Source organism: Triticum aestivum, chromosome 2D, assembly GCF_018294505.1.
Source record: "Triticum aestivum cultivar Chinese Spring chromosome 2D, IWGSC CS RefSeq v2.1, whole genome shotgun sequence".
NCBI classification, from domain to species: domain Eukaryota; kingdom Viridiplantae; phylum Streptophyta; class Magnoliopsida; order Poales; family Poaceae; genus Triticum; species Triticum aestivum.
In genome coordinates, this window is record NC_057799.1 from 301,090,600 (window position 1) to 301,117,701 (window position 27,102).

At 47.9% G+C, this 27,102-nt stretch overlaps 1 protein-coding gene across 1 annotated transcript in view; it reads left to right on the forward strand.

Annotated features, from left to right (window-relative positions):
- LOC123052832 (protein YABBY 1) overlaps positions 1-27,102 on the forward strand; it is a 70,691-nt gene that overhangs the window by 34,464 nt on the left and 9,125 nt on the right. The window contains exon 6 of the mRNA XM_044476178.1: positions 4,112-4,187. Coding sequence (XP_044332113.1) covers positions 4,112-4,187 — 76 coding nt within the window. The remainder of the gene's footprint in view (positions 1-4,111; positions 4,188-27,102) is intronic.

Below are 27,102 nucleotides of genomic sequence, written 5' to 3' on the forward strand. Positions count from 1 at the left end.
CCGAAATCACCCAGAACACTTCCGGTGTCCGAATATAGTCGTCCAATATATCGATCTTTACGTCTCAACCATTTCGAGACTCCTCGTCATGTCCGTGATCATATCCAGGACTTCGAACTACCTTCGGTACATCAAAACACAAAAACTCATAATACCGATCGGCACCAAACTTTAAGCGTGCGGACCCTACGGGTTCGAGAACTATGTAGACATGACCGAGACACGTCTCCGGTCAATAACCAATAGCGGAACCTGGATGCTCATATTGGCTCCCACATATTCTACGAAGATCTTTATCGGTCAAACCGCATAACAACATACGTTGTTCCCTTTGTCTATGTTACTTGCCCGAGATTCGATCGTCGGTATCTCAATACCTAGTTCAATCTCGTTACCAGCAAGTCTCATTACTCGTTCCGTAATACATCATCCTACAACTAACTCATTAGTAACAATGCTTGCAAGGCTTACAGTGATGTGTATTACCGAGTGGGCCCAGAGATACCTCTCCAACAATCGGAGTGACAAATCCTAATCTCGAAATACGCCAACTCAACAAGTACCTTCGGAGACACCTGTAGAGCACCTTTATATCACCCAGTTACGTTGTGACGTTTGGTAGCACACAAAGTGTTCCTCCGGTAAACGAGATTTGCATAATCTCATAGTCATAGGAACATGTATAAGTCATGAAGAAAGCAATAGCATCATACTAAACGATCAAGTGCTAAGCTAATGGAATGGGTCAAGTCAATCACATCATTCTCCTAATGATGTGATCCCGTTAGTCAAATGACAACTCATGTCTATGGCTAGGAAACTTAACCATCTTTGATTCAACGAGCTAGTCAAGTAGAGGCATACTAGTGACACTCTGTTTGTCTATGTATTCACACATGTACTAAGTTTCCGGTTAATACAATTCTAGCATGAATAATAAACATTTATCATGAAATAAGGAAATAAATAATGACTTTATTATTTCCTCTAGGGCATATTTCCTTCACGGAACCCATCCAGTTTTGATCTCACCCTAAATTTAACCGAAAAGTCTCCCTGAACCACATTAAGCACCTCTAGCATCTCACACTGCACTCCCATAAAATCCCGCCGGATCTTCCTCTAGGAGGTAAGATGTGCCAGTCAAAATCGATACCACTAGAGAGAGTTTGAAGAAACTATGATGTGAAATTATCTCGTCCTGTTTCCAAAAGTGCAATAAAGTCTAAGTGTTGTTCTATCGTTGTCTCCGCTAAGAACCTTCGTTTAGCCAAGTCAGCTAGACCTCTACTATTCCAAAAGAGTCCTTTCATAAGTCATCATGAAATTTTTTCTTAAGCTTAACTCTAGCGCTTCTGCGTACTGCCGAAGTAGGATAAATTTTCCGCTTCCAGGGTCGTTTGGGCTTCTCCCCAACACCCTGCAGGAAAATAGGATTGGCGATGACAAAAATTACGCCCTCCATCAGGAGAGGCTCTACCGTGTCTGTAGTCTCCGATCCCTCCTCATCCTCGGCCTCCGCACTAGGCAAAAGATTGTTACATATATTTGCGAGATCAACCATTCCTAAATTGTTCATTTCATTGTCATTCATGGGTTTGATAGATGCAAGATTACAAATAATTTCGGAAGCCCTCTCCACTTCCAAGTCCCCAAAGAAATTCCTAAGTCGTTTGCCTTATCCACTATTTCATTTTCTCTAAAGTGCAAAATTGAACAACTTTTATCAAAAGACGCGCCTGTAGTAGCCTCGACATGACGAAGCATGGCTGCCCTCTTGGCACGCGGTAGCTGCAGGTCGTCCGCGTCAGGCTATCCCTGGATCCGGTTGCTGACACGCCTGCCAGCCGTCACCGGATCTGCGATCCCGCCGAAAGCGATAAGCTCCTCGGCTGTCCTCTCCCGGGGGGTATGCTCCCGACTCCCACACACTTCCCCTAGCGTCGGTGAAGGAGCGCAAGGCGTAGTCGAGCGGAAATCAGCCGAAGTGGTCAAGGGGGAAGAGGACCATGGAGCCACCTGCTCACTAGTCCCGCTCCCCCTTGCCAACATAGCAGCGCGGCCCCTGTCCGTTCTGCACGGCACGGTCCTACGGAGGGGTTAAGGCACTGGGCTCCTGCCCGCACCTCACTCCCAGCTCGCCCGGGATAACCGGGATAGAAAGAGCACCTCGGACCTCCTGTCCAGGTGCCCCTCCCAGAGAGGTCGAGTCGGACACGTGTAGGCAGGCGCTATGGGCCGGGCCTCCTGCCCACGCCCCCCCCCAACTCGCGGCCAACCCGCAAGTGTCCACCTGCCCACCGGGCGTAGAGCCCATCCTGACTGGGTCGCTGTCAGCGTGTCGTAGTCCCTGTGGTGCCTGCTGTGGGGTATCGGAAACCTAAAGGGCCGTCATCGCCTCACAGGCCGGAACCAACACCGGTGGTAGCTCAAGTTCCGCCGGGTCGTCCGCCTCGATTCTGGAGCTCCATAACCGACTAGGAGCCGACCTCGCTCCAAACGAACCAAAGCAAAGTGTGTTCGTCGGAGTTATGGACGGGGGCGCCTCTTTGGCGGAGTTATCTGCCTTATCTGGTTGCGCATTGGGCCCCTTGGCCGACTCCCGTGGTGAGTTATCTGACCCCTTATCCTGATTCCCGGGGGCTCCGCCCCCCTCAATTGTGTCCATATCCTAAATCTCATCCCCATCCTGGGAAATCAGAGTGTCCTCGATCTCAAGCTCTAAAGCGTAAGTGACTCCAGCATGTGTCCATCTAACCATATCTAGTATGAACTCAATGCTCACAACACTGACCAGCAACCTCGCGGCCCCAGTATATAAAGTACCTAGTAAATGAATTTTAATACATATTCATGATAGATCTAGACATTGATTGGTTTTTTTATAGGCTTAGTGAAATTTGAAATGGTCTGGCAAAAGGCAACATTAATAATAGGCCTCTAAACCCAGATGGAACTACGGAAGGGAGTATCTCCCTCAACAAAAACTATTGAATTCTGCTTCTTCCTGTTCATATAGACAATATAATACCTTTTCTAGTGCAATAGATTAGTTCTTTTTAATTCGTGTAAACAGGGTCAGATCAAGTACTGATTACTTAAATAAGATTTCCTGGAGGTATTGCTAGGACAAAACAATTTCAACTTTATCTTTGGAAACGCGCGACAGAAACAACCGCTTACATATTAGTGCCTTTCATTGTTATTTGGTGTGTTTAACCTGAAACATTTCGTGGATTAAACTGGACTGTGTTATGAATTCCGTAATTTAAGCAATCTTTTAGATGGTTAGACTATACATAAAGTTTTATATCTATTCACAGATGTGGTTCCTCACACAATAAAACAACATTGCTTGATAACCCTTTACGTGTATATGGGGAATATATTGCTGGCCCCGCTGGGATATATCACACCTAGGACTAAAGTTACTTCGTGCTTTGATATTTGCATATTTTTACCATCTTTATTGCAGCATATCCTCATTTTATGTCTTAATAAATTCTAGTTTAGAGTACTATCATGTCTAAAACATGAACAATATGGTCTATATTTGAGTATTATTTTATGTTTAATTGATTTTACATCTAATTAATATGCACTCATATGGATTAGTTCAAGTTAAATACGAATTGGTTCATCACGGCTAGTACAATGTTGCATAGTGTAGACACATGAAATGTGTAACCTCAAAGCACAACTGGAAGATATATAATCCTTTCGTTCTATATTAATTGTCACTCAAACAGATGTATTTAACACTAAGAGGAGGCAATAGATGGCAGAGAGGTGTAGCCCACTGGGAGCAAAAAAATCCAAATTAAAATGAAACTAGAATTTAATGAGGTAGCTTTAGTTTGCTTCACTAATCACCTAAAAAACTACGTGTATGGTGCCCTGCAAAAAGAAACCACGTGCAGCGTGAATCAGAAGTATATGTCAAGGTTGATGGGTAGTTAATTAATTTATGTTTTTAAGCTATTGCATTTTCTGGTCTCAAATTTCATGTATACATACGAGACCCTGAATACACGCAAGTATGATGATTGTTTAAGATGAGGAGACATGCAGGAGTCGTATTATACATATTTAAGCTCGCTTCGATTGACAGGGAAGAGATACAAAGGATAAAGTCAAGCAATCCTGAGATTAGCCACCGAGAGGCATTCAGTACTGCTGCAAAAAACGTAAGTACTCTTAATTATAGTACATTTTTATTATTCATGTGCGCGCGTCATCATCGGTACATAAACTTGAGTATATAAACACAATACGTTGCCATTTCTCAATGGACTGAGGTAACGTTATCATGAATAGCCTCCCGGCCAGGTTTGCTCCTATGCCGATGCAAGTGCAGGCCGAGGTAGGCCCGCAAACTACCATGAATTATTCAGAAAATACAAACGACCAATACAAACTGTCCAAAGAACAGCGACACAAGAAAAAAATACTCCAGAAAGTACAACCACAATTACTCTAATCTAAAACGACCCAAAGTCGCTTCAGCCCACTGCCTAACGTCTAGGGAGAATGTTTCGTGGATCTAGGCGTCCCAACCAAGATGCGACTTCCGACATGCACCGCAATGTTCAAAGGTTCTCTGTTATGTTTATGTGTTTGGACTATTGCATAAAATGGATTGCATTCGCCGCGTTTTCCTCTGGCATGCACGCAAAGACGCTAGTGACGGCTACTGCTACGTCAATGAGCAGCGTGTGTGTCATCCTCTCCGCATCCATGACTTTCATCACATGGGCATCACACCGCACCCGTTGGCCAAGGCTCCAAAAGACCGACCCGACCAGACCTTGGCCGTGCCTCCCGAGCAGTCACTCGGTGGATGTACGCACCATCTTCCGCGCTTCGACCACTTGGCATGTTGGAAATGGTGAGACCCATCTGTTCTGGAAGGATCATTGGTTTGACGGTCAATCCATCGTTGAGGCCGCTCCCGCCGTCCTCGTGTTGGTGCCATGTCAACATCACAAGTGTTGTATGGTCGCTGAGGGGCCTTCACATGAGAGATTGGATCCATGATATCCACGGCAGTCATGGACCCTCCGTTCTCATCGAGTACGTTGAACTGTGGCTGCGATTGCACCAATTCGTGCTAACGACGGAGCATGACGGTTTTTCCTGGAAGTGGTGCACCCAATGCATCTACATAGCGCGTTCCTACTATGAAGAGATGTTCCTTGGGTTCACGACTCAACATCGCTGGGAGCTCGATTGATGCACCTGGGCCCCGCACCAATAAAACTCTTCCCTGGCTAGCGCTCGCTAATGGGCGGCTAATTGGTTGTTGGAACATGGCCTTCCACATGCCCCGTGTTGCGTGCTCTGTGACCTTGAGACAATGACTCACCTGCTTGTTGATTGCCTATTTTGTCGCCAAGCGTGGCATGATATGCTCTCGTGGTGTCGTTCGAGCACCTGACCGCTCGACGCCGGCGGGGATTTCATTGACTAGTGGGCCTCAGCCTTCGATGCATCGCCCACTGGCCAACGCAAGGGCCTATCAACCTTGGTCATTCTCACTGCATGGTGGATTTGGAAGGCTCGGAGTGGTTGCATCTACAACATGGAACATCCCTCTGTCTCTAACATGACTCGGTCTAGACGCGATGAGGCTCGCCGTTGGGCATGTGCTAAGGCCAGCGGCCTGGATGTCATCCTACCTGAGACGTAGACGTAGGTTGTAGCTCGAGTGGCCTCTTAGGCTTCTCAAACCCACCCCTGTGCACGCCAATAGGTTGTATACGCGCTCCATGGGCAGTCTTAGTTGTTATTCTTGAACACTCTCTATCAATGAAAAGATACGCAAATCTTTTGTGTATTCGTGAAAAGAAATGAACATGGTCTGGTGTCAACTTCGGGATAAAACTTGACACGATGATTTAGCAATGACGGTGCACACATGCGGCCACTCACCTTCGTGGAGGTGTCATGTTAGAATTTTTTTTGTTGAGGAAAACAGCAGGACTGTGCTGCGTATTTTTATTAATTTCAAATAAATGAATGCAAATAGTCCATGAAAGAGAAAAAGAACTATACATCAAAAAGAAAAAGAAAACCTAGGAAAGGTAAAAAAATAATAAGCATACAACAAATACGAGCAACAGTAACATCCCACAAAAGGAAAAACAGTCTCAATCTGAATCTGAACCAGCGAATTATCTGAACATTGCAACCCAATCCGCCATGCCAGAATATTCCTGTCTTCCTGCTCTATGAATGAGCCAGTTCATCTCTTCTTTGAATTTGCGCCTGGAAGTATATAGATTTGGGGGAATCTTTTTAAATATGAAATCATTCCTCGTTGTCCATATTGCCCAGGAGACCAGAATTATGATTTCCAAAGTAAAAGACAAATTGACAAGATGCTTGAGATGCGTCACTTCATCCTGAATATTTGTGTTGTGGGGCTGCCATGAGGGGCACACATATTGCCAACATAGCTGAGCATATGGGCATTGAAAGAAGAGATGATCTCTTGTTTCCAGGGAGTGATGATTACACATAACACATGTGTAATCCTCAATGAAGAAATTTTTCCGGTGTAGCATAGCTCTCGTGTTTAATCTGTTAAAGATCAAAAGCCAGTAGAAGATTTTGTGTCTTAGTTGGCAGCAGGTTTTCCATAACCATTTAACGACTGGAATGGGCTCTGGATGAGTGACTATCAGCTTATATGTCTTAGAGATGCTGTAAGCATGTGCTCCTTGTGGTAGTTGCCAGATATCATGCTCTGAAACTAGACTAGTATTATGCAACAAAAGTTTCAATTGTTGAAATTGCTCATAAGCTTCTTCTGACAGAGGGACATGAAAGTTGTAGCTAAATCCTCCAAACTGCCCAGCTTGTTGACGGAAATATTCTGATTCCGTGAGAAGGAAAATAGGTGTGGCCATAAGTCCCTTTTGGGTAAATCATCCCATATATCAGACCAAAAGGAGAGAGATTTTCCATCCCGCAAAGAGCAGACCGCAAGTTCCTTGTAATCAGGAAGTAGCTTAAGACAGTACCTCCACCAGAAGGAGCAAGTTTGAGTACTAATTGGTGAGAGTCCCTCTGGATAATATATTTCCCAAACCAGATGCACAAATGGAATTTCTGCATGATCGATGAATTTATGCACCATTTTCATTAGTAAACATTTGTTTTGAAGCCACAGGTTTAAGATACCCAAACCACCTTTGTTCTTGGGTCAACAAATCATATCCCATGCTACTAAAGGTGGGTTTTTCTTTTCAAGGTCTTTTCCTCTCCAAAAAAGATGCCTTCTATATTTATCAATTTGCTCAATAATACCTTTATAAAGGAGCAGGCAGCTCATGAGAAAGGTTGGCAATGAGGAAAAGACAACATTGACCATAAGCAGTCTCCCGTCATAGCTTAAATACTGAGAGCATGTGGAAAGCCTCTTCTGAATCCTCGCAATGAGATACATGAAGTGCTCCATTTTTGGTTTAGTAAAGCTAAGGGGTGTTCCCAAATAGGTAAATGGGAACTTTCCAATTGCACAACCCAAGATAGCGAATAGTAATTGCATTTGTTCCTCTTCCACGTTGATAGAAATCATGTTGGATTTCTGGAAATTTACCTTGAGACCAGAGGCCTTAGAAATAAATGCCCAGAAGGTGTTTGAGATGTTCCAACTGATTGGAGCAAGCAGGCATGATAATCAAGGTGTCGTCCGCATCTTGAAGAATGGGAAAATCTGGACATGTCCGAAACCGGATGGGTGGCTGAATGAGCTCTCTATGCATTGCATCATTGAGAATTGTTTGTAGGAAATCTGTGGCCAAAACAAAGAGCAAAGGAGAGAGGGGGGTCCCCCTGTCTCACCCCGCATCTGTATTTGAACTGAGCTCCAGGTATGCCATTAAGGAGGACAGATGAAGTGGCAGAGCCAAGAATGTGCTTGATCCAAGAGCACCAAGTGTCTCCAAAACCTTTTCCCTTAAGAATTGCTAGAATCATACCATGTTCCATCTTATCAAAGGCTTTCCCAAAATCCAACTTGAGTACAATAGTTGGCTTCTTACTTTTATGACATTGAAATAGAAACTCATATGCCCAGGCAATACAGTCTTGGATCGTCCTTGATTTGAGAAACTCATATTGATTAGTGCGTACTAATTCCAGAATAACAGATTGCAATCGATTAGCCAGTAGTTTTGTCAAGAGTTTAATAGTGCAACTCAAGAGTGATATTAGTCTGAAGTCATTGACTACCGATTTTTTTTCTTTTTTTTGAAAAGGGGTTTTACCCAGCCTCTGCATCAGAAAGATGCATACGGCTCATATTATTAATAAAAACCAGCAACAAGTCTCCAAGTCTCGAAGTATGAAAAAAAACAAAACGCTCATAAGAGCTAAACAGAAAAGCCACAACCGGCTGGCAAAAAAATAGGAGCACTACATGCCTATCCTATTACATGACCGTCATCCAAACCGGTTGAAAATATCCCGAGCTACCATCTCCCATCGGGTAGACGCAGTAATCAAACGCTCCCTGGCCTCCGTCGGAGTGAGTAGCGATCACATACGGATCAACGCTGTGGCCCTGAAGATAACCTGCAAAAAATGAATGTTCGTTGATCTGTTAAAAACCAAATCATTTCTGCACATGTTCGTTGATCTGTTAAAAACCAAATCATTTCTGCAGTTCCAGACTGCCCATAATAAAGCACAGACGCCAACGCGAATGTGCCTCGCTGTATCGGAGTCAACCCCATCAAGCCACGTTCCAAATAACATGTTGATGGACGTAGGCGGATTAATATTAAAAGCAATATGAATCGACCACCATAGAATCTTAGCGAGCGAACAATCAAGAAAGAGGTGTTTGATAGTTTCGTTATGGTCACAAAAACTACATCTAGCAGAACCCACCCAATTGCGTTTTGCCAGATTATCCTTAGTCAAAATAACTTGTTTATGCACGAACCACATAAAGACTTTGATTCGCAAAGGTACCTTTACTTTCCAAACGTGCTTCAAGGAAGGAATGACGCTAGAGTTTATGACGTCCAGATACATGGATTTGACCGAGAACACGCCGTTCTTAGTTAGTTTCCAATACAACTGATCTGGCTGCTAAGACAACTGGACATCCATCAAACGTCTTACAAGATGAAGCCAGGCCTCCCAACGATTTCCAACTAGCGTCCTCCGAAAACTAATATTGAGGGGAGTGGATTGTAGAACGGTTGCAACGTAAAGAAGGATATTGAAGTGCAAGGGGAGTCCCCCCAAGCCACGTATCCTCCCAGAACCTCGTATTAGCTCCATTTTCGACTAAGAACCTTGTCCTGTTGAAAAAGAGTGGCTTGACTCTCATCAATCCTTTCCAAAATGGTGAGTCAGTCGGCCTCACTGTCACCTGGGCCAAGGTTTTAGACTGAAGATACTTATTTCGCAAAATCTGAGCCCAAGTAGCCTCTGTCTCGGACGAAAGTTTAAACAGCCACTTGCTAAGGAGACATCTATTTTTGACTTCCAAATTTTCAATACCTAGACCCCCTTGGTCCTTCGGCCTACAGATTATATCCCATTTAGCAAGCCTATACTTTCGTTTAAGCTCATCACTCTGCCAAAAGAATCGAGATCGATAGAAGTCTAGCCTCTTCCTGACACCCACCGGGACTTCGAAAAAGGATAGAAGAAACATAGGCATACTGGTGAGGACCGAATTAATCAAAATTAATCGCCCTCCATATGACATGAGCTTCCCTTTCCAACAGCTCAGTTTCTTCTCGAAACGATCCTCGATGCATTTCCACTCTTTGCTAGTCAGCTTACGATGATGGATGGGTATACCTAAATACGTGAACGGTAACGTGCCCAACTCACATCCGAACAATTGTTTATACGCCTCCTGGTCATCATTAGCTCTTCCAAAACAGAACAATTCGCTCTTGTGGAAGTTAATTTTGAGCCCGGACAATTGTTCAAATAAGCATAACAGAAGCTTCATGTTTCTCGCTTTTGCCAAGTCGTGCTCCATGAAGATGATAGTATCATCAACATACTGAAGGATGGAGATACCGCCATCAACTAAATGCGGAACCAGGCCACCTACCTGCCCCGCATCCTTAGCCCGTCCTATTAAAATAGTCAGCATATCAACCACTATGTTGAATAGGATCGGTGACATGGGATCTCCTTGCCTTAACCCTTTGTGAGTCTGGAAATAGTGACCTATATCGTCATTCACTTTAATCCCAACACTCCATTTTTGCGTAAAGGATTCAATCTGGTTTCTCCAGGCCATGTCAAATCCTTTCATACGCAGAGCCTGTTGAAGGAAAGGCCATTTAACTTTATCGTATGCTTTTTCAAAATCCACTTTAAAAACAACGCCATCTAGTTTTTTTGAGTGAATCTCATGGAGCGTTTCATGCAAGACGACAACCCCTTCAAGGATATTTCTATCTGGCATGAAAGCAGTCTGGGACGGTTGCACAACTGAATGCGCAATCTGCGTAAGTCTGTTCGTCCCAACCTTGGTGAATATTTTGAAACAAACATTAAGCAGACATATAGGCCTGAACTACTCAATGCGAACGGCCTCTGTCTTCTTAGGAAGAAGAGTTATCGTTCCAAAATTCAGCTTAAACAAATGAAGCTGGCCATTAAAAAACTGATGAAACATCGGCATCAGGTCTCCCTTAATGAAGTGCCAACACTTTTTATAAAACTCCGCCGGAAATCCAGCCGGTCCTGGAGCCTTATTATTTTCCATTTGTGCGATGGCCTCAAACACCTCTTTCTTCGTAAAGGGAGCAGTCAGAATCTCATTCTCGACAGTCTCAAGTTGAGGAACATCCTCAACCCTTGACTCGTCCAAAGACACAAAATTCTCTTCCGGAGGTCCAAACAACTGCTTATAATAGTTGGTAATGTAAACTTTCAGGTTCTCTTGACCAACTATCGTTCCTTCGTCTTGTTCTAATTGGAAAATTCTCTTCTTACGATGCTTCCCATTAGCAATCATGTGAAAGAATTGAGTATTATCCTCGCCTTGGACGATTTTGCGAACCTTAGCGCGCAATGCCCACTTCAATTCCTCCTCACGGAGATGCTCTTTCAGCCGCAACTCAGCCTCCATCTTAGTTTCCATCTCACTGGCACCTAAGATAGAAGTTTCAGCTTTTACTTCAAGGGTCTGGATAAGTAGAAGGAGTCGCTCCTTCTCCGCCTTATATATCCCATGCGTATGCTTAGCCCATCCACGAAGGAACCTTCGAAGATGACGAATCTTGCATTGCCATCTCTCAATGGGTGACCTTCCTCCTGAGTCTTTAGCCCACTCTCTAGCTAACAACTCGAGGAAACCTTCTCTTTCAAACCAAGCAAGTTCAAATGAGAAAATATTCTTGTTACCCACATGAGTTTGAGCTCCCGAGTCAACTAGTAGCGGCGTGTGATCCGAGATCCCTCGAGTCAACGCCTGCACTGTTACCAGGGGGAAACTTCTGTTCCCATTCGACACTAGCTAAAACCCGGTCAAGCTTCTCAAAAGTCGGTACCGGTAACGAGTTAGCCCAAGTGAATTTCCTACCCGAGAGCTCTATCTCTCTAAGATCCAAGATTTCAATGATAGTATTGAACATAAACGACCATCTGCCGTCAAAATTCTCATTATTCTTTTCCTCCCTTCTTCGAATAATGTTGAAATCACCCCCCACTAAAACAGGGAGCTGCTCATTACCACAGACACGGACCAGATCGGCCAAGAAATCTGGCTTGAGTTCTGGTTGCGCGGCTCCGTAAACCGCGACCAAAGCCCAATCAAATCCATCGGCCTTAGTTCTGACTCGAAACTTTACCGCAAACTCTCCCAAAACTACACTCCGAACTTCCAAAGTTTCACACTTAACCCCAAGTAAAATCCCACCGGATCTTCCTCGAGGGGGAGGCAATGCCAGTCGAAATCTACCCCCAGATAAAGTACTAAGAAAATGTGGAGTGAAGTTGCCTCTTCCAGTTTCAGACAGAGTAATAAAGTCCAAATGATGTTCAAGAGAAGCATCCGCTAGAAATCTTCTTTTAGCCAATCTTTAAGACCTCTGCTATTCCAGAAAATGCCTCTCATATTTCATCATGAAATTTTTTAGAGGTACGGATCTTAGCACTTCTACGCACAGCCGAAACCGGATAAACCTTCCGTTTCCAAGTTCGTTTAGGCTTAATGCGATCATCAGATCGAACACCACACTCGGGCTCTGCCGCAATCACCAAAGACTTCTATACATGGTTAGAGATCTCAGGGTAGGCATACCCCTCCTCCTCCTCCGTCTCCGGTACCGCAGGGTCAAGATCGGCACACAAACCATCAAGAACCCTAACCCCAAGCGCATCAATCTCCGACTCATTCATAGGCTTAACGGCAGCTATGTGACGGATCATTTCTCTAACGCTCATTCAGCTTCCAAATCAAGAATGTCATTAACAGACCTAGATATTTCTATATCATTATTACCAAGTGATACTCCTAGTTGGTTTGCATTGTGAACAATCTCATCATTGGTAAAATGCAAAATTGAATTCGAATTAATAACAGACATACCAGTGGAGATCTCGACGTCACGCAGCTTGGCCGCCCTCATAGCACACCTCAGCTGCATGTCATCAACGTCCAGCTGCTCCTGCAGCCTCCCGCTGATCCGCCTCCCCTCAGAGACAGGATCCGGGATCCCACCAAAGGCGACGACCTCCTCGCGCGAAGCTCTGCTAGGGGAAAGGCCTCCTGCCCTCCCCCAACAGCGGTGACCTCGGCCGGGATGACCGGCGCAGCACCACAGGACGACGCCAACTCCCGCGGCCTGTCCACGGAAGTCCCACCGACAGCCGAGACCGGCGAGACCAGCCTAGGGCGATCCAGGAGTGTGGTGATACGGCCACTCCACCTGACCCGCCCTCCAAGGCCGAACGCGTCCTGGCCAGAGGGGATACGGCGGCCTCCTGCACGCCCACCCCTCCACAAGCAGCCGGCCTCAAGGGAGGGAACGCCGAGCTCGCCCTCGGCACCGACGGTGACGGCAACTCAGAGCGCCGGACCTCCTGCCCGACACCTCCAACCGAAACCACCATCGCAGCCACCTCCACCGTAGCCGGAGGAAAGGTAAGAGAAGAGGGAGGGGCCTCCTGCCCCTCGGCACCTCTGAAAGGATCGATATAGTTGACTAGAGGGGGGTGAATAGGCAACTAACAATTTTTAGCTTTTCTTTACCAAATTAAACTTTGCATCAAAATAGGTTGTCTAGATATGCAACTAAGTGAGCAACCTATATGATGCAATGACAACAAGCACGCAAGCAAATAAGAGATATAACACGAGTAAGCTTGCGAAAGTAAAGCGACGAGATAACCAAGAGTGGAGCCGGTGAAGACGAGGATGTGTTACCGAAGTTCCTTCCTTTTGAGGGGAAGTACGCCTCCGTTGGAGCGGTGTGGAGGCACAATGCTCCCCAAGAAGCCACTAGGGCCACCGTATTCTCCTCACGCCCTCACACAATGCGAGATGCCGTGATTCCACTATTGGTGCCCTTGAAGGCGGCGACCGGACCTTTACAAACAAGGTTGGGGCAATCTCCACAACTTAATTGGAGGCTCCCAACGACACCACAAAGCTTCACCACAATGGACTATGGCTCCGCGGTGACCTCAACCGTCTAGGGTGCTCAAACACCCAAGAGTAACAAGATCCGCTAGGGATAAGTGGGGGGAATCAAATTTCTCTTGGTGGAAGTGTAGATCGGGGCCTTCTCAACCAATCCCGAGCAAATCAACAAGTTTGATTGGCTAGGGAGAGAGATCGGGCGAAAATGGAGATTGGAGCAACAATGGAGCTTTTGGGGGAAGAGGTGAGTCAACTTTGGGGAAGAAGACCCCCTTTTATAGTGGGGGAAGCAATCCAACCGTTACCCCACACTTCATCCCCGCAGAGAGCGGTACTACCGTTCCCTCTCGCGGTACTGCCGCTGGGCCCAGAGCGGTACTACCGCGGTGGTCAGGACGGTACTACCGCACTCGAGCGGTACTACCCCCCCCCACTGCCGCGGCAAGTACCGTAAAGCCCGACACGGAAAAAGACCCCTCGAATCGAGGCAGTACTAGCACGAAGCCGCAGCGGTACTACGGCTGGGGGCTACAGCGGTACTACCGCTGTGGAGCGGTACTGCCGCTTGTAGCACCCAAGCGGTACTACCGCTCCGGCCCGCGGTACTACCGCTGGGACCAGAGAGGGCACACTGAGAGAGGGGAACGAGCTCATCAACGAAGCGGAAAGGCTTGGAGGGTGTGCAAAGGAAGTGTACGTGATGATTCCACCCTAGCCTTTCCAAAGCGGACCTCCTCTTGATAGTACGGTGATCCCTACGAAACTAGTCCACCAAACTAATTCGAAAGTACTACACCGTCTTCGCTTCAAACTCCGAGGGGAGGGAATCGTGTCGTGCCAAAGGATGAATCTCTGAAAAACTCAATGCACACGATTAGTCTGCAAAAGCATTGTCATCAATCACCAAAATATCTTAGGGATAAATATGCCCTTACAATCTCCCCCTTTTTGGTGGATTGATGACAATACGGGATTTGCACAAACGGGAAAAGACAAAGGACATAAGCAAACCCCCAAGTCTCTAAAATATAGACGGGCTCCCCCTAGACGTGTGCCATCAAGATAAGTGCTTTGGTCTGCACGACACACATACTAGGATCAACACTCCCCCTGTATTTTAGAGACCAACAACCTAAGCGTGATTCAAGAGAGCAGGATATATAACATAATAAGCATGCAACTCATGAGATACCAAAAGACTAGAGACATAGATAAAGATATGATAAGGGATAAGGTAGCATATGTCTCACACCATATGACTGGAACTTAGGTCTCACGGAACACAAAACCAAACAAAGCACAAGGTAGCAAACACAATGAAAGCACAAAGACAAAGACACACTCGCAACACAACGACGCAAATCCCTAAACTCTCTCCCCCTTTGGCATCGAGACACCAAAAGGGGCAAAGAGCTAACCTACGGCTCCAGGTGAGAGCATGCTGAGGATCTCGAACATCAGGACTCTGCGTGATCATCTGCACCACCATCCTCGGCCGGAAACTACTCGGCATCTGAATCGGTCCACGGACAGTGCTGTTGGATCCACTCCTCCTCCTTAGTGATCTGACCCTTAGAGCCGCTGGTGACTGTCGCACCCAACAGACGCATAAGCTCCTTGTGACGTCCCCTTGCCTTCTTCTCAGCCACATGAGTAATGTACTGACCGTGAGACTCTATGCAGAACAGCTTCTTCATCTTGTGTTTGAGCTTCTTTGCCCAAGAGGGCTCTGCCGCAGAAAGCTCTGTCCCAGAAGGCACATAATCCTCCTCGTCATCATCGGCCTCATCCTCGCCCTCGGTCTCCATGGCAGCAGCAGAAGACGGAACCCCAGATGTAGGAACGGAGGTGCCCCAATTATCATTCTTCCTCAGACGCTTGATCTCATGAGAAACCAACTCCCAGTTTCCAGCTGCTCCGCGGGAAAGGAACGTCTCCAGGCCTTCTCAATGAGCAACATGATGAATGGACCATAGATCGGGCACTTGCGCTCAGAAATGGCAGTGAGAAGTTCAGACCACATAACATGAGAGATGTCCAGGGACTCGCCAGTGTTTGCTTCCTTCTCACACTGGCAGAAGAGAAGCATATCCACGAGATAGGAGTGAACCATATCCAGATTCCCGATGCGAGGAAAGAGGGTCTCTCGAAAGATACGATGAAGGATGTCCAGGTAGGCGGACAACTCATAGGCCTCCTTCTTAGTCACAGGGTGAACCTTCACAGTGCAGTAGGGCCAGAGGGCTTGCTTGTGAGTGGAGTTGACGTTGTGGTGAGGGCGAAAGCCAACAGGAGTCTCAAGCCCGCGATCTTCCACATGAAGTAACTCCATGAAGGCCTTCCACTTGACAGACAGTAACTTGCCATTTGTCATCCAGGTCAGAGTCCTTTCTTCATCAGTTCCAAGATGGACAGTAGCAAAGAACTGAGCCACCAAATCTGCATCAAAGTCCTTGTTGAACTGCATGATTCTGAGAATGTTGAGCTGAGTACACATCTGAAGAGCTTCACCAAAGTATTCGGGATCCTTCTCCATGGCATCCGTGTCGATGGAGCGAACATTAACAAAGAGATTCTTCTTGGCCTTGATCACATCAAAGTAGATGGCAAACTGAAAGCGGTTCCAGAACGGGCGGTTGACCAAACTGGGTTCTTGGTCTTCCGCATAGGGGTTGCGGCGACGCTTTGCCCAGAACTCCTTTGCAGACATCTCAGTCACAGTCTTGGCCCTTGGCTTCGGCTTGTTGGCAAGTTTCTTCTGACGTTGAGGATTAGCACTTGAGGAAGCACCCACTGGCGGCGGTGGAGCACTGGAGGAACCACCAGCAGACTCAGATGTGCGGTACTGCTTTGACGTTGAACGCCCGGGGTTGACACGGCGGACTTGCTGCTCAGGATGTTCATCACCTGGAACCAAACACACGAACAGAAAACCAACACGAAAGAAAAAAAGCGTAAGCCTCCAAACAAAACAACATGGATCAAACAAAGGTAGGGAATGATGGAATCTGGCAGACAGCGGTAGTACCGCTGGCCATAGGTGGCAGTACCGCCCAAGCGGTAGTACCGCCCCAGCGGGAGCGGTAGTACCGCGCAAGACGGGGAATCGGCAGTTCCTACTGCCGTGGTCAGATCCAGCACTACCGTACTGCCAAATTCAAAAATAATCCTACCAAAACTTAATCCACATAGTCTAGACGCCTTCTCCAAACTACTCAAGCCGAGATTTAGCCAAAAATCTAGAGATGCAACCACTATTGCCCCAAAAACACTAGATCTGAGAACTAGACAAAAAGAGAGAAAGAACGAGGGCAATACCGGCATCCATGGCAAGAGGACGAGGTGGGGATCGACTCCACCTAAGGGAATGGAGAGGGATGGCCCGAAGACGGCGGCCCGCCGGAGCCCTCCCGCGGCGAGGAGTCGCTGGAGAGAGGGAGAGGGACGAAGGGGTGGTGCGAATGGGTATGGGGGAGGAGAAACCTCCCCCTGCCCCGACATAACCCCCTGATCCCGCCCCCCAGCGGTAGTACCGCTCGGGTGGGCGGTAGTACCGCTTGTCCATATAAGCGGTAGTACCGCGCACCACCAGCGGTAGTACCGCCCAGCCAATACTCCAAAGACTAGACACAGAGGCTTAGCTCAAAAGAAGAGAGAAACAAACGGCAAGAAAAGAGAGCAAAACACACAGCAACAAAAGCATCAGCACGAGGACAAGAACGACACACCTCTACAACAGAGGGCGGTGGCCGAGGCCACCTATGTTTGAGTCAATTGGTATGGCACCGCGAAGAATTATCCTTGGGCCCATGACCAAACCTCGTCTTTGAAGCACAATTACCATCAAAAATGGCTAATGTGAAAGAGTTGATCAATTTATGCATAATAAGGGGAGGGAGAGTTCATTAAGAGAACAACACTCCCCCTATGTATATGCCTACACCTAAACAAGATAACAAGTCGAGTATGGTGGGGAGTGCAAGTGTTCAAGCAACATTGCTCGAATCAATGATATTTAGCTCATGCCTTAACTCGCGAAATCTTGCTTCATCCAATAGCTTCGTGAAAATATCTGCAAGGTTATCATGAGTGTTGACATAGTTGAGCTCGATCTCCCCTTGCCTAATATGATCCCGGATGAAGTGATACCGAATCTCAATATGCTTCGTCTTGAAGTGTTGCACCGGGTTGAGAGAAATCTTGATGGCACTTTCATTGTCACACCAAAGAGGCACTTTGTCACAAATGACACCGTAATCCTTTAAAGTTTGCCTCATCCATAAGAGTTGTGCACAACAACTCCCGGCCGCCACATACTCCGCTTCGGTGGACGAGAGAGACACACAACTTTGCTTTTTAGAAGACCAACTTACCAACGAGCAACCAAGAAATTGACACCCTCCGGAAGTGGACTTCCTATCCACTTTGTCTCCCGCCCAATCGGAGTCCGAATAACCTACAAGCTTGAAGTTTGCTCCTCTTGGGTACCATAAGCCAAAGTTTGGGGTATGAGCCAAATATCAAAAGATTCTCTTGACCGCCACAAAGTGGCTTTCCTTAGGTGCGGCTTGAAACCGTGCACAAATTCCCACACTCAACATGATATCTGGTCTAGATGCACAAAGGTAAAGTAATGAACCAATCATGGAGCGATATACCTTTTGATCCAATACTTTACCATTGGGATCGATGTCAAGTTGGCACTTGGTGGGCATTGGAGTGGACGCCGGCTTGACATCACTTAGCTTGAATCTCTTGAGCATGTCTTGAGTGTATTTGGCTTGGTTGATGAAGGTTCCTTCTCTTCTTTGCTTTACTTTGAAACCGAGAAAGAACTTCAACTCTCCCATGGAAGACATCTTGAACTTTGAGGTCATGAGTGCGGCAAATTCCTCATTGAAAGCTTTGTTAGGGGAACCAAAGATAATGTCATCAACATATAGTTGGCACACAAACAACTCCCCTTTGACCTTCTTAGTAAAAAGAGTGGGTCGATTAGCCCAACTTCAAACCCACGATCTTGTAACAACTCGGTAAGGTGGTCATACCACGCACGTGGGGCTTGTTTAAGGCCATAGAGTGCCTTATCGAGTTGATACACATGATCGGGAAAGTAGGGATCCTCGAACCCGGGGGGTTGTTTGACATACACCAACTCATTAATAGGTCCATTAAGAAAATCACTCTTCACATCCATTTGTTGCAACTTAAAGTTGTGACGAGAAGCATAAGCAATCAACAAACGAATAGATTCAAGGCGAGCAACGGGAGCAAAGGTTTCACCGTAGTCGATACCCTCGACTTGGGAGTAGCCTTGTGCCACCAATTATGCCTTGTTGCGGATGATGGTCCCATGAGAATCTTGCTTGTTCTTGAATATCCACTTTGTTCCAATAACATTGTGGTTCCCCGTTGGCCTTGGCACTAATCTCCACACCTTGTTGTACTCGAAGTTGTTGAGTTCTTCATGCATGGCATTGAGCCAATCCGGATCTTCGAGAGCTTCATATACCTTTTGGGGTTCCACACAAGAGACAAACGCGTGATGTTCACAATAGTTTGCCAATTGTCTACGAGTGCTTACCCCCTTTTGAATGCTTCCAAGTACATTCTTCATGAGATGACCCTTGGTGGAGAGCTTGGAAGCAATCTTGGCGGCACGACGCTCCAATTCCTCCTCGGAGGTGAGTTGAGGAGCGGTCACTTGATCATCTTGAGCGCCGTCTTGAGCTTGTTCTTGATCTTGAACTTGCTCGGAGGAGAGAACTTGACCTTGGTCATTACTTGGTGTGTCTCCACCGTCTTGATCATGATTTTGCCCTTGGTCTTGTTCATGAGGTTGAGGGCCTTCACTTTTTTCTTCGGAAGCGTGTGGGCCTTGGGTTGGTGATGGCTCCACTTGAGTGGAGCATTGTCCTTCTCCTTCAGCCACAAGGGTTTCCTCAATGGGTAGGACAAAACCAACACCCATTCTTCTTATGGCTTGAGGAGGAATTTCATCACCTACATCACAAGTGCCACTTTGCTCCACTTGGGAGCCGTTATTCTCATCAAACTCCACGTTACACGTCTCCTCAATAAGTCCTGTGGATTTATTGAGGACACGGTAAGCATGAGAGTTTGTAGCATAACCAACAAATATGCCCTCATATGCTCTAGCCTCAAATTTAGACAATCGAACAGCTTTCTTGAGAATGAAACACTTACACCCGAACACCCGAAAGTACTTGAGGTTGGGCTTGTTACCGGTGAGTATCTCATATGGAGTCTTGTTCAAGCCTTTGCGGAGGTAGAGCCGATTGGATGCATGACACGCGGTGTTGATGGCTTCGGCCCAAAAGTTGTATGGAGACTTGAACTCCGCCATCATGGTCCTTGCGGCATCCATCAACGTCCGGTTCTTCCTCTCCGCAACACCGTTTTGTTGAGGGGTGTAAGGTGCGGAATATTGATGCTTGATCCCCTCATCACTAAGAAACTCATCCAAGGTGTAGTTCTTGAACTCGGTGCCGTTGTCACTTCTTATTGTCAAGATCTTTGCATTGTGTTGACGTTGGGCTTCATTTGCAAAGTTAATGACGGTTTGTTGGGTCTCACTCTTCCTCTTGAAGAAATACACCCAAGTGTATCTTGAATAGTCATCCACAATTACCAAGCAATACTTTCTACCCCCAAGACTATCAAAGGATGGAGGTCCAAAGAGATCCAAATGAAGGAGCTCCAAAGGCCTCTTCGAGTAAATGAGAGTCGTGGGAGGGTGAGCCTTCTCATGAAGCTTTCCTTCGATACAAGCACTGCAAGCACGATCTTTAGCAAAGCTAACGTTCGTTAGTCCACGGACATGGTCCCCCTTGAGAAGACTTTGCAAAGATCTCATATTGACATGGGCTAAACGGCGATGCCAAAGCCATCCCACGTCAACTTTAGCCATTAAGCATGTCGCGGTCTTAGTGGGTCGCTCCGAAAAGTTAATCACATAGAGATCGTTCTCGACATGCCCAACAAAGGCTACTTTAAGATCTTGCTCCACAAGAGGGCCACGGTATCAATATCAAAGAAAGTGGCAAAGCCCATGATAGCAAGTTGACGAACGGAAAGTAAATTGTATGCAAGGGACTCAACTAGCATGACCTTCTCGATCGTGAGATCATGAGAAATGACAACTTTGCCGAGTCCCAATACCTTAGAAGACGAGGCATCACCCCACTCGACATTGGTGGGCATAGATGGAATCTTGTGCACGTCCACCATCAAGTCCTTGCTTCCGGTCATATGATTTTTAGCTCCACTATCAAGCAACCATGATCCCCCACCGGAAGCAAACACCTACAAGAGATCAATGCTTGGTTTTAGGTACCCATTTTGTAATGGGTCCTTTGATGTTAGTAACAAGGGTCTTAGGAACCCAAATGGACCATTCAATATACTCATGAGGAGAACCAACAAATTTGGCATAAACATGCCCATCACTAGCACGGCATAACACATAAGAAGGATTAAAGTCGCCGGCTTTGTTGGATGGGGTGGTATTGCCCTTCTTGACACCGTCACCCTTCGCATTGTTCTTATTCTCCTTGGAAGCACCCTCTCCCTCCTTCACAAAAGTTTGCTTGAGAGGAGGAGGTCATTTGTTCTTGTCATTCTTCTTCTTGTTCTTGGGCTTGGGTGCGAACCCAATCCCCTCCTTGGCCACAACTTCCTTTTGGTTTCTCAAAAGGTCGTTGAGGTTCTTCTCACCTTGTATGCATGACACAAGGCCTTTCTCAAGTTGCTCCTTCAACTTAGCATTCTCCTCAACAAGGTGCACATGCTCACAACAAGGGTTAGTAGCATTTGCATTATCAATTAACACCATATGAGGAAAGGTGGCTTTCTCCTTAGTTAGCTTTACTTGGAGTTGATCATGAGACTCCTTGAGGCTAGCATGAACACCCTTCAAGACTTTGTGAGCCTTGTCGAGAATGTCAAACTCCTCTTTAAGTCTAGCAAGATCAACCCCAAGTTTTGCCTTCTCGGAATTTAGCACACGAGACACAACAAGAGCATGATCAAGATCTTTCTTTAACTTAGCATGATCATCGTTGTATGACTCCTCAAGAGCCAAACGAAGACCACGCTCTTCATCAAGAGCATTGGAAAGATCCGAAATCTCATCGGCATAGTCACGACTATGCCCCTCCATCTTAGAGATGGTATCTTCATGAGCCTCGATCATGTCATTGGCTTCACCAAGTTGTTCCAAGAGAGCAACGAAGTGCTTCTTGGATTTACCCTTGAGTTTACCCATAAAGGTCTCAAACTCATTTTCCTCCACATTTGTCCCCTCATGTCCATCAATGCTATCCGTCGAAGAAGGATGATTAATGATGGTAGTTTTGATGTTGGGGGTTACCTTGTTGGTGGCTTTAGCCATGAGGCGCTTGGCGGTGATGTTCTCATTGGGTGGGTTGAAGAGAGACACCCGTGGAGTCTTCGCAATGGCAACGAAGGCCATGGCAACCGACTCACCATCTTCATCATCATCATCATCCTCATTGTACTCTTCTTGTACCACCAATGCCTTGGGAGGAGTCTTCTTGGTGAAGTTGCTCTTGTTGGGGAACGACTTGGCCTTGTCCTTTCTAATGAGCTTGCCACCATTGTCTTCCCTCTTCTCGTAAGGGCACTCCGCAACAAAGTGGCTCACATTGCCACAATTGAAGCAAGTCCTCACTCGTTGCTTGCCCTTTGCGCCACTTGAATTTCTCTTGTTGAAGTTTGGCCTTGTGTTCTTCTTGCTCCAAAATTGCCTTGAAGCAAGAGCCATGTGTTCATGATAGGCATACTTCGTATCTTCGAGGTTGCCCTCCTCTTCTTCCTCTTCATCCTCTTCCTCCATACTAACCTTGGCCTTTAGAGCAAGGTTGGGCTTCTTTACTCTTTGAGAGCGAAGAACCGCATTGTCGGCGGTCTTGTCCAAGATGCTCATAGCAACAAACTCATCCAACACTTCACTTGATGACAAGGTGTGGAAGTCCGGCCTTTGACGAATTACGGAGGACATGGCTTTGTGGTAGGGCATCATTGCCTTGAGGAATTTGCGCTTGATCCAATTGTCATCCGTGTCCTTACTTCCATGATCTCGGAGAGAGACCGCGAGTTTGGTTACTCTCCGAAAAAGCTCACGAGGTTCTTCATCTTCTTTCATTGCAAACTCGTCGGCTTCATCTTGCACCACTTCATAGTTGGAGCGTTGAATGCTTGCGCTTCCCCGATAGAGGGAAACAACTTGGAGCCAAGCATCTTTGGCCACGGTGTAAGGCCGGAGATGAGGAAGATCTTCGGGTGGGATTGCTTCTTGGATGATGAAGAGAGCATTCTCATTGAATTGATGATCCACAACTTCTCTAGGAGTGAAGTTACTTCGGTCATGCGGATAAAAACCTTCTTCAGTGATTCTCCAAAGGTTAGTGTTCACATGATTTAAATGACGCTTAAAACGATAGACCCAAGAACAAAATCTACATTCTTCTCAATCTTAGGGGCCGGGCCGGCATGATTCAAATGAGTGGAAGGGAGCGGTCCACCATAGACAGGTGGAGGTTCCACATGGGCAAAGATGCCGGTCCCATTTTTACCACTAGAAGAAGGAGCTTTCTCGCTAGTAGCTTCCCCCTTGTCGGTGGTAGCATCCGTCACCTTATTAGCGGGATCACCCACTTTCAACCGTGCGGTGGAAAGTTTAAGCCCTTCTAAGAATTTATTAAACATGCTTTCGACCTCGGTCGTCATGGAGGTTTTCAATGTGTCCAACGCCACATTGAATCCCTCACGAGAGACCGCGGTTCCCCCATCTCCCGTAGACGAGACCGGATTCACACCGGAGTGCTCCTCCACACCGTCTACGACGTCAACCATACTCTTTGGACGGTAAAGTCCTTAAGAAAGAGACGAGGCTCTGATACCAATTGCAAGGATCGATATAGTTGACTAGAGGGGGGTGAATAGGCAACTAAATTTTTTTAGCTTTTCTTTACCAAATTAAACTTTGCATCAAAATAGGTTGTCTAGATATGCAACTAAGTGAGCAACCTATATGATGCAATGACAACAAGCACGCAAGCAAATAAGAGATATAACACGAGTAAGCTTGCGAAAGTAAAGGGACGAGATAACCAAGAGTGGAGCCGGTGAAGACGAGGATGTGTTACCGAGGTTCCTTCCTTTTGAGGGGAAGTACGTCTCCGTTGGAGCGGTGTGGAGGCACAATGCTCCCCAAGAAGCCACTAGGTCCACCGTATTCTCCTCACGCCCTCACACAATGCGAGATGCCGTGATTCCACTATTGGTGCCCTTGAAGGCGGCGACCGGACCTTTACAAACAAGGTTGGGGCAATCTCCACAACTTAATTGGAGGCTCCCAACGACACCACAAAGCTTCACCACAATGGACTATGGCTCCGCGGTGACCTCAACTGTCTAGGGTGCTCAAACACCCAAGAGTAACAAGATCCGCTAGGGATAAGTGGGGGAATCAAATTTCTCTTGGTGGAAGTGTAGATCGAGGCCTTCTCAATCAATCCCGAGAAAATCAACAAGTTTGATTGGCTAGGGAGAGAGATCAGGCGAAAATGGAGCTTGGAGCAACAATGGAGCTTTTGGGGGAAGAGGTGAGTCAACTTTGGGGAAGAAGACCCCCTTTTATAGTGGGGGAAGCAATCCAACCGTTACCCCCACTTCAGCCCCGCAGAGAGCGGTACTACCGCTTGGCCAGCGGTACTACCGCTTAGCCAGCGATACTACCGTTCCCTCTCGTGGTACTGCCGCTGGGCCCAGAGCGGTACTACCGCGGTGGTCAGGGCGGTACTACCGCACTCGAGCGGTACTACCCCCCCCCCCACTGCCGCGGCAAGTACCGTAAAACCCGACACGGAAAAAGACCCCTCGAATCGAGGCAGTACTAGCACGAAGCCGCAGCGGTACTACGGCTGGGGGCTACAGCGGTACTGCCGCTTGTAGCACCCAAGCGGTACTACCGCTCCGGCCCGCGGTACTACCGCTGGGACCAGAGAGGGCACACTGAGAGAGGGGAACGAGCTCATCAACGAAGCGGAAAGGCTCGGAGGGTGTGCAAAGGAAGTGTACGTGATGATTCCACCCTAGCCTTTCCAAAGCGGACCTCCTCTTGATAGTACGGTGATCCCTACGAAACTAGTCCAACAAACTAATTTGAAAGTACTACACCGTCTTCGCTTCAAACTCCGAGGGGAGGGAATCGTCTCGTGCCAAAGGATGAATCTCTGAAAAACTCAATGCACACGATTAGTCCGCAAAAGCATTGTCATCAATCACCAAAATATCTTAGGGATAAATATGCCCTTACAACCTCCCACCTCAACAGGCTTCGTCACGCACGGACTCACCATAGGGCTCACGGTATCAACTCGGTCACCCCAAAGCCTAGGCGGAGCCGAGAATGCCCCCAAGGAACCAAGCTGCAAGGTGCTCATCGGGACCGCACCAGTTGACCCAACAGGAGTAGTGTCACCAGAATCAGACAGACTAGAAGGCCCCTTGGCTGTATCATCATCACTCTTAGCAGTATCATCCTGGTTCCCCGGAGCACCTCCTCCCTCAGAGGTGTCCATGGGGTTATCATCCTCAAACTCACTGAAAAGGTTAGGATCCTCATACTCAACATCCAACTGATACAGAACGCCTTCATATGCCAAGGCACCACGTCTGGCAGGAACTCAATGTTAGCAACACTGACAAGTAGACGCGCCACCCCGTGAGCACGTGTGAACTGCATATCCACCTGCTAAGTCTTGCCAATCAACGAACCCAGGCTCCGTGTCACCAAAAAGCTGTCCAGTGGCTCAGATGGCGCCCCAGAGAAACGAACCCAAATCTGAGTTAACGGCGTGCCCTGCGGCTCCTTCTTTTTCCACTCATCAAACTACAACACAAAACTAGTGCCCATGACCTTGCTCATACCGAACTTGAGGATTCTCAACTGATCCTCCTTAGACGGGAAATCTACTTTATAAGTTGTATCTGTGAGCTTGAGCAACGACCACTGAAAATTACCCGGAGCGAGCTCCCTCAACTGCTGAATGATCTGCGCCTCGGTCAACGGTCCATGAACCACCTTCACCACACCGGGGAAGGAGGTCTCCACCGCGGGTGTCAAGGGTTCCACACTGGGAGACTCGAAAAGCATCAACTCCGAGCAGCAAACCCCGTATGTCTCAACGGAAGGTTTAGGCCCCAACATAAGAGGACACTCGGCAGCTGAATGTTTAGGTTTCCAGCACAAGTCACATAACTCCACAGTGCATTCAACCATAAAGTGTCCCGGTTCACCACAACGGAAACAGGTTAGCTTCTTCTTTTTAGTCGCCCACTTGGACACCTTGTCAACCTCGGACTTCTCCGTACCTTGCTCAGAAACAGAGTCTCCAGTCTGCATGGGCTCCGGCAACGTGACTGCAGCCGGTGCCTGAACCGTCTCCACCGCCACCTGCGGTAAAGCCGATCCACCGTCAGCCACCTCCGGCTCGGCAGAAGTCTTCAGGTGCTTTGGCGGAAAGTGACGCCGGTTCCCGCCCCGACCTTCACGGAAATGACCCTAGAAAGAGCGGTTATTAGGGCCAGCCGCACCCTCCACAAAGTTGCCGGGCGGCCCTTGAAAACCCTGGTTGGCATTGCCTTTGTCCACCCAAGCATAGCCACGGCCACCTCCGGTAGATGAAGAGCCCCGATGCAGACCAGAACCATAAGCATCATATCCATCATCGCCCCACTGGCCACGCGGAGGGTTACGATCATCGCCCGCAGATGCACCCGCCCGGCGGCCGATCGAGCCTTGGCCCGAGGCACCGCTACCACCCGCCATCTGCCTCGGCCACGGCTGTTGGGGCGGCGGCGGCTCGGCCCTAGGTGGCGGCGGCGTGGCTGCCCTAGGCTGGAGTTGTGGAGGCGCAGCCCTTAGCGGTTGGGGAAGGGCTGCCCTAGCCGGAGGCGGAGGAGGCGCCGCCCGAGGCGGCGGCGGAACCACCCGAGACGGAGGCGCCACCCGAGGCGGCGGCGGAGCCCCCCGAGGTGCAGGCGCCGCCCGCGCGGGAGCCGGCGCGGCAGTAGCCGCAGCCTGAGCAGCGGAGACCCCCGCAGCCCCGGTCGGGTTCCTCACCACCGGCGGACCGGCGGCGGAGGTGGTTTTGGCGGCATCGCAGCCGGACAAAGTCCAGGTGGCAGGCGGCGGCCAACGCCGGCGATCCCCGGAGCAAGACGGCGCAAGGACACGGACGGAAAACCAGGCCTCCCGCGGCGGCGAACCCTAGCATGAACGGGGTGAGAGGAGGAGGGAGAACGTGCATGCGGGGGCGACCGACCCGAGGCCACCACATGCACGTCGCCCACACCCACCTCAATGCAGGCCTGGCCAGCCCCCTGGGCCTCTAGCCCAGTACTAGCCAAACCCACATCGCCAT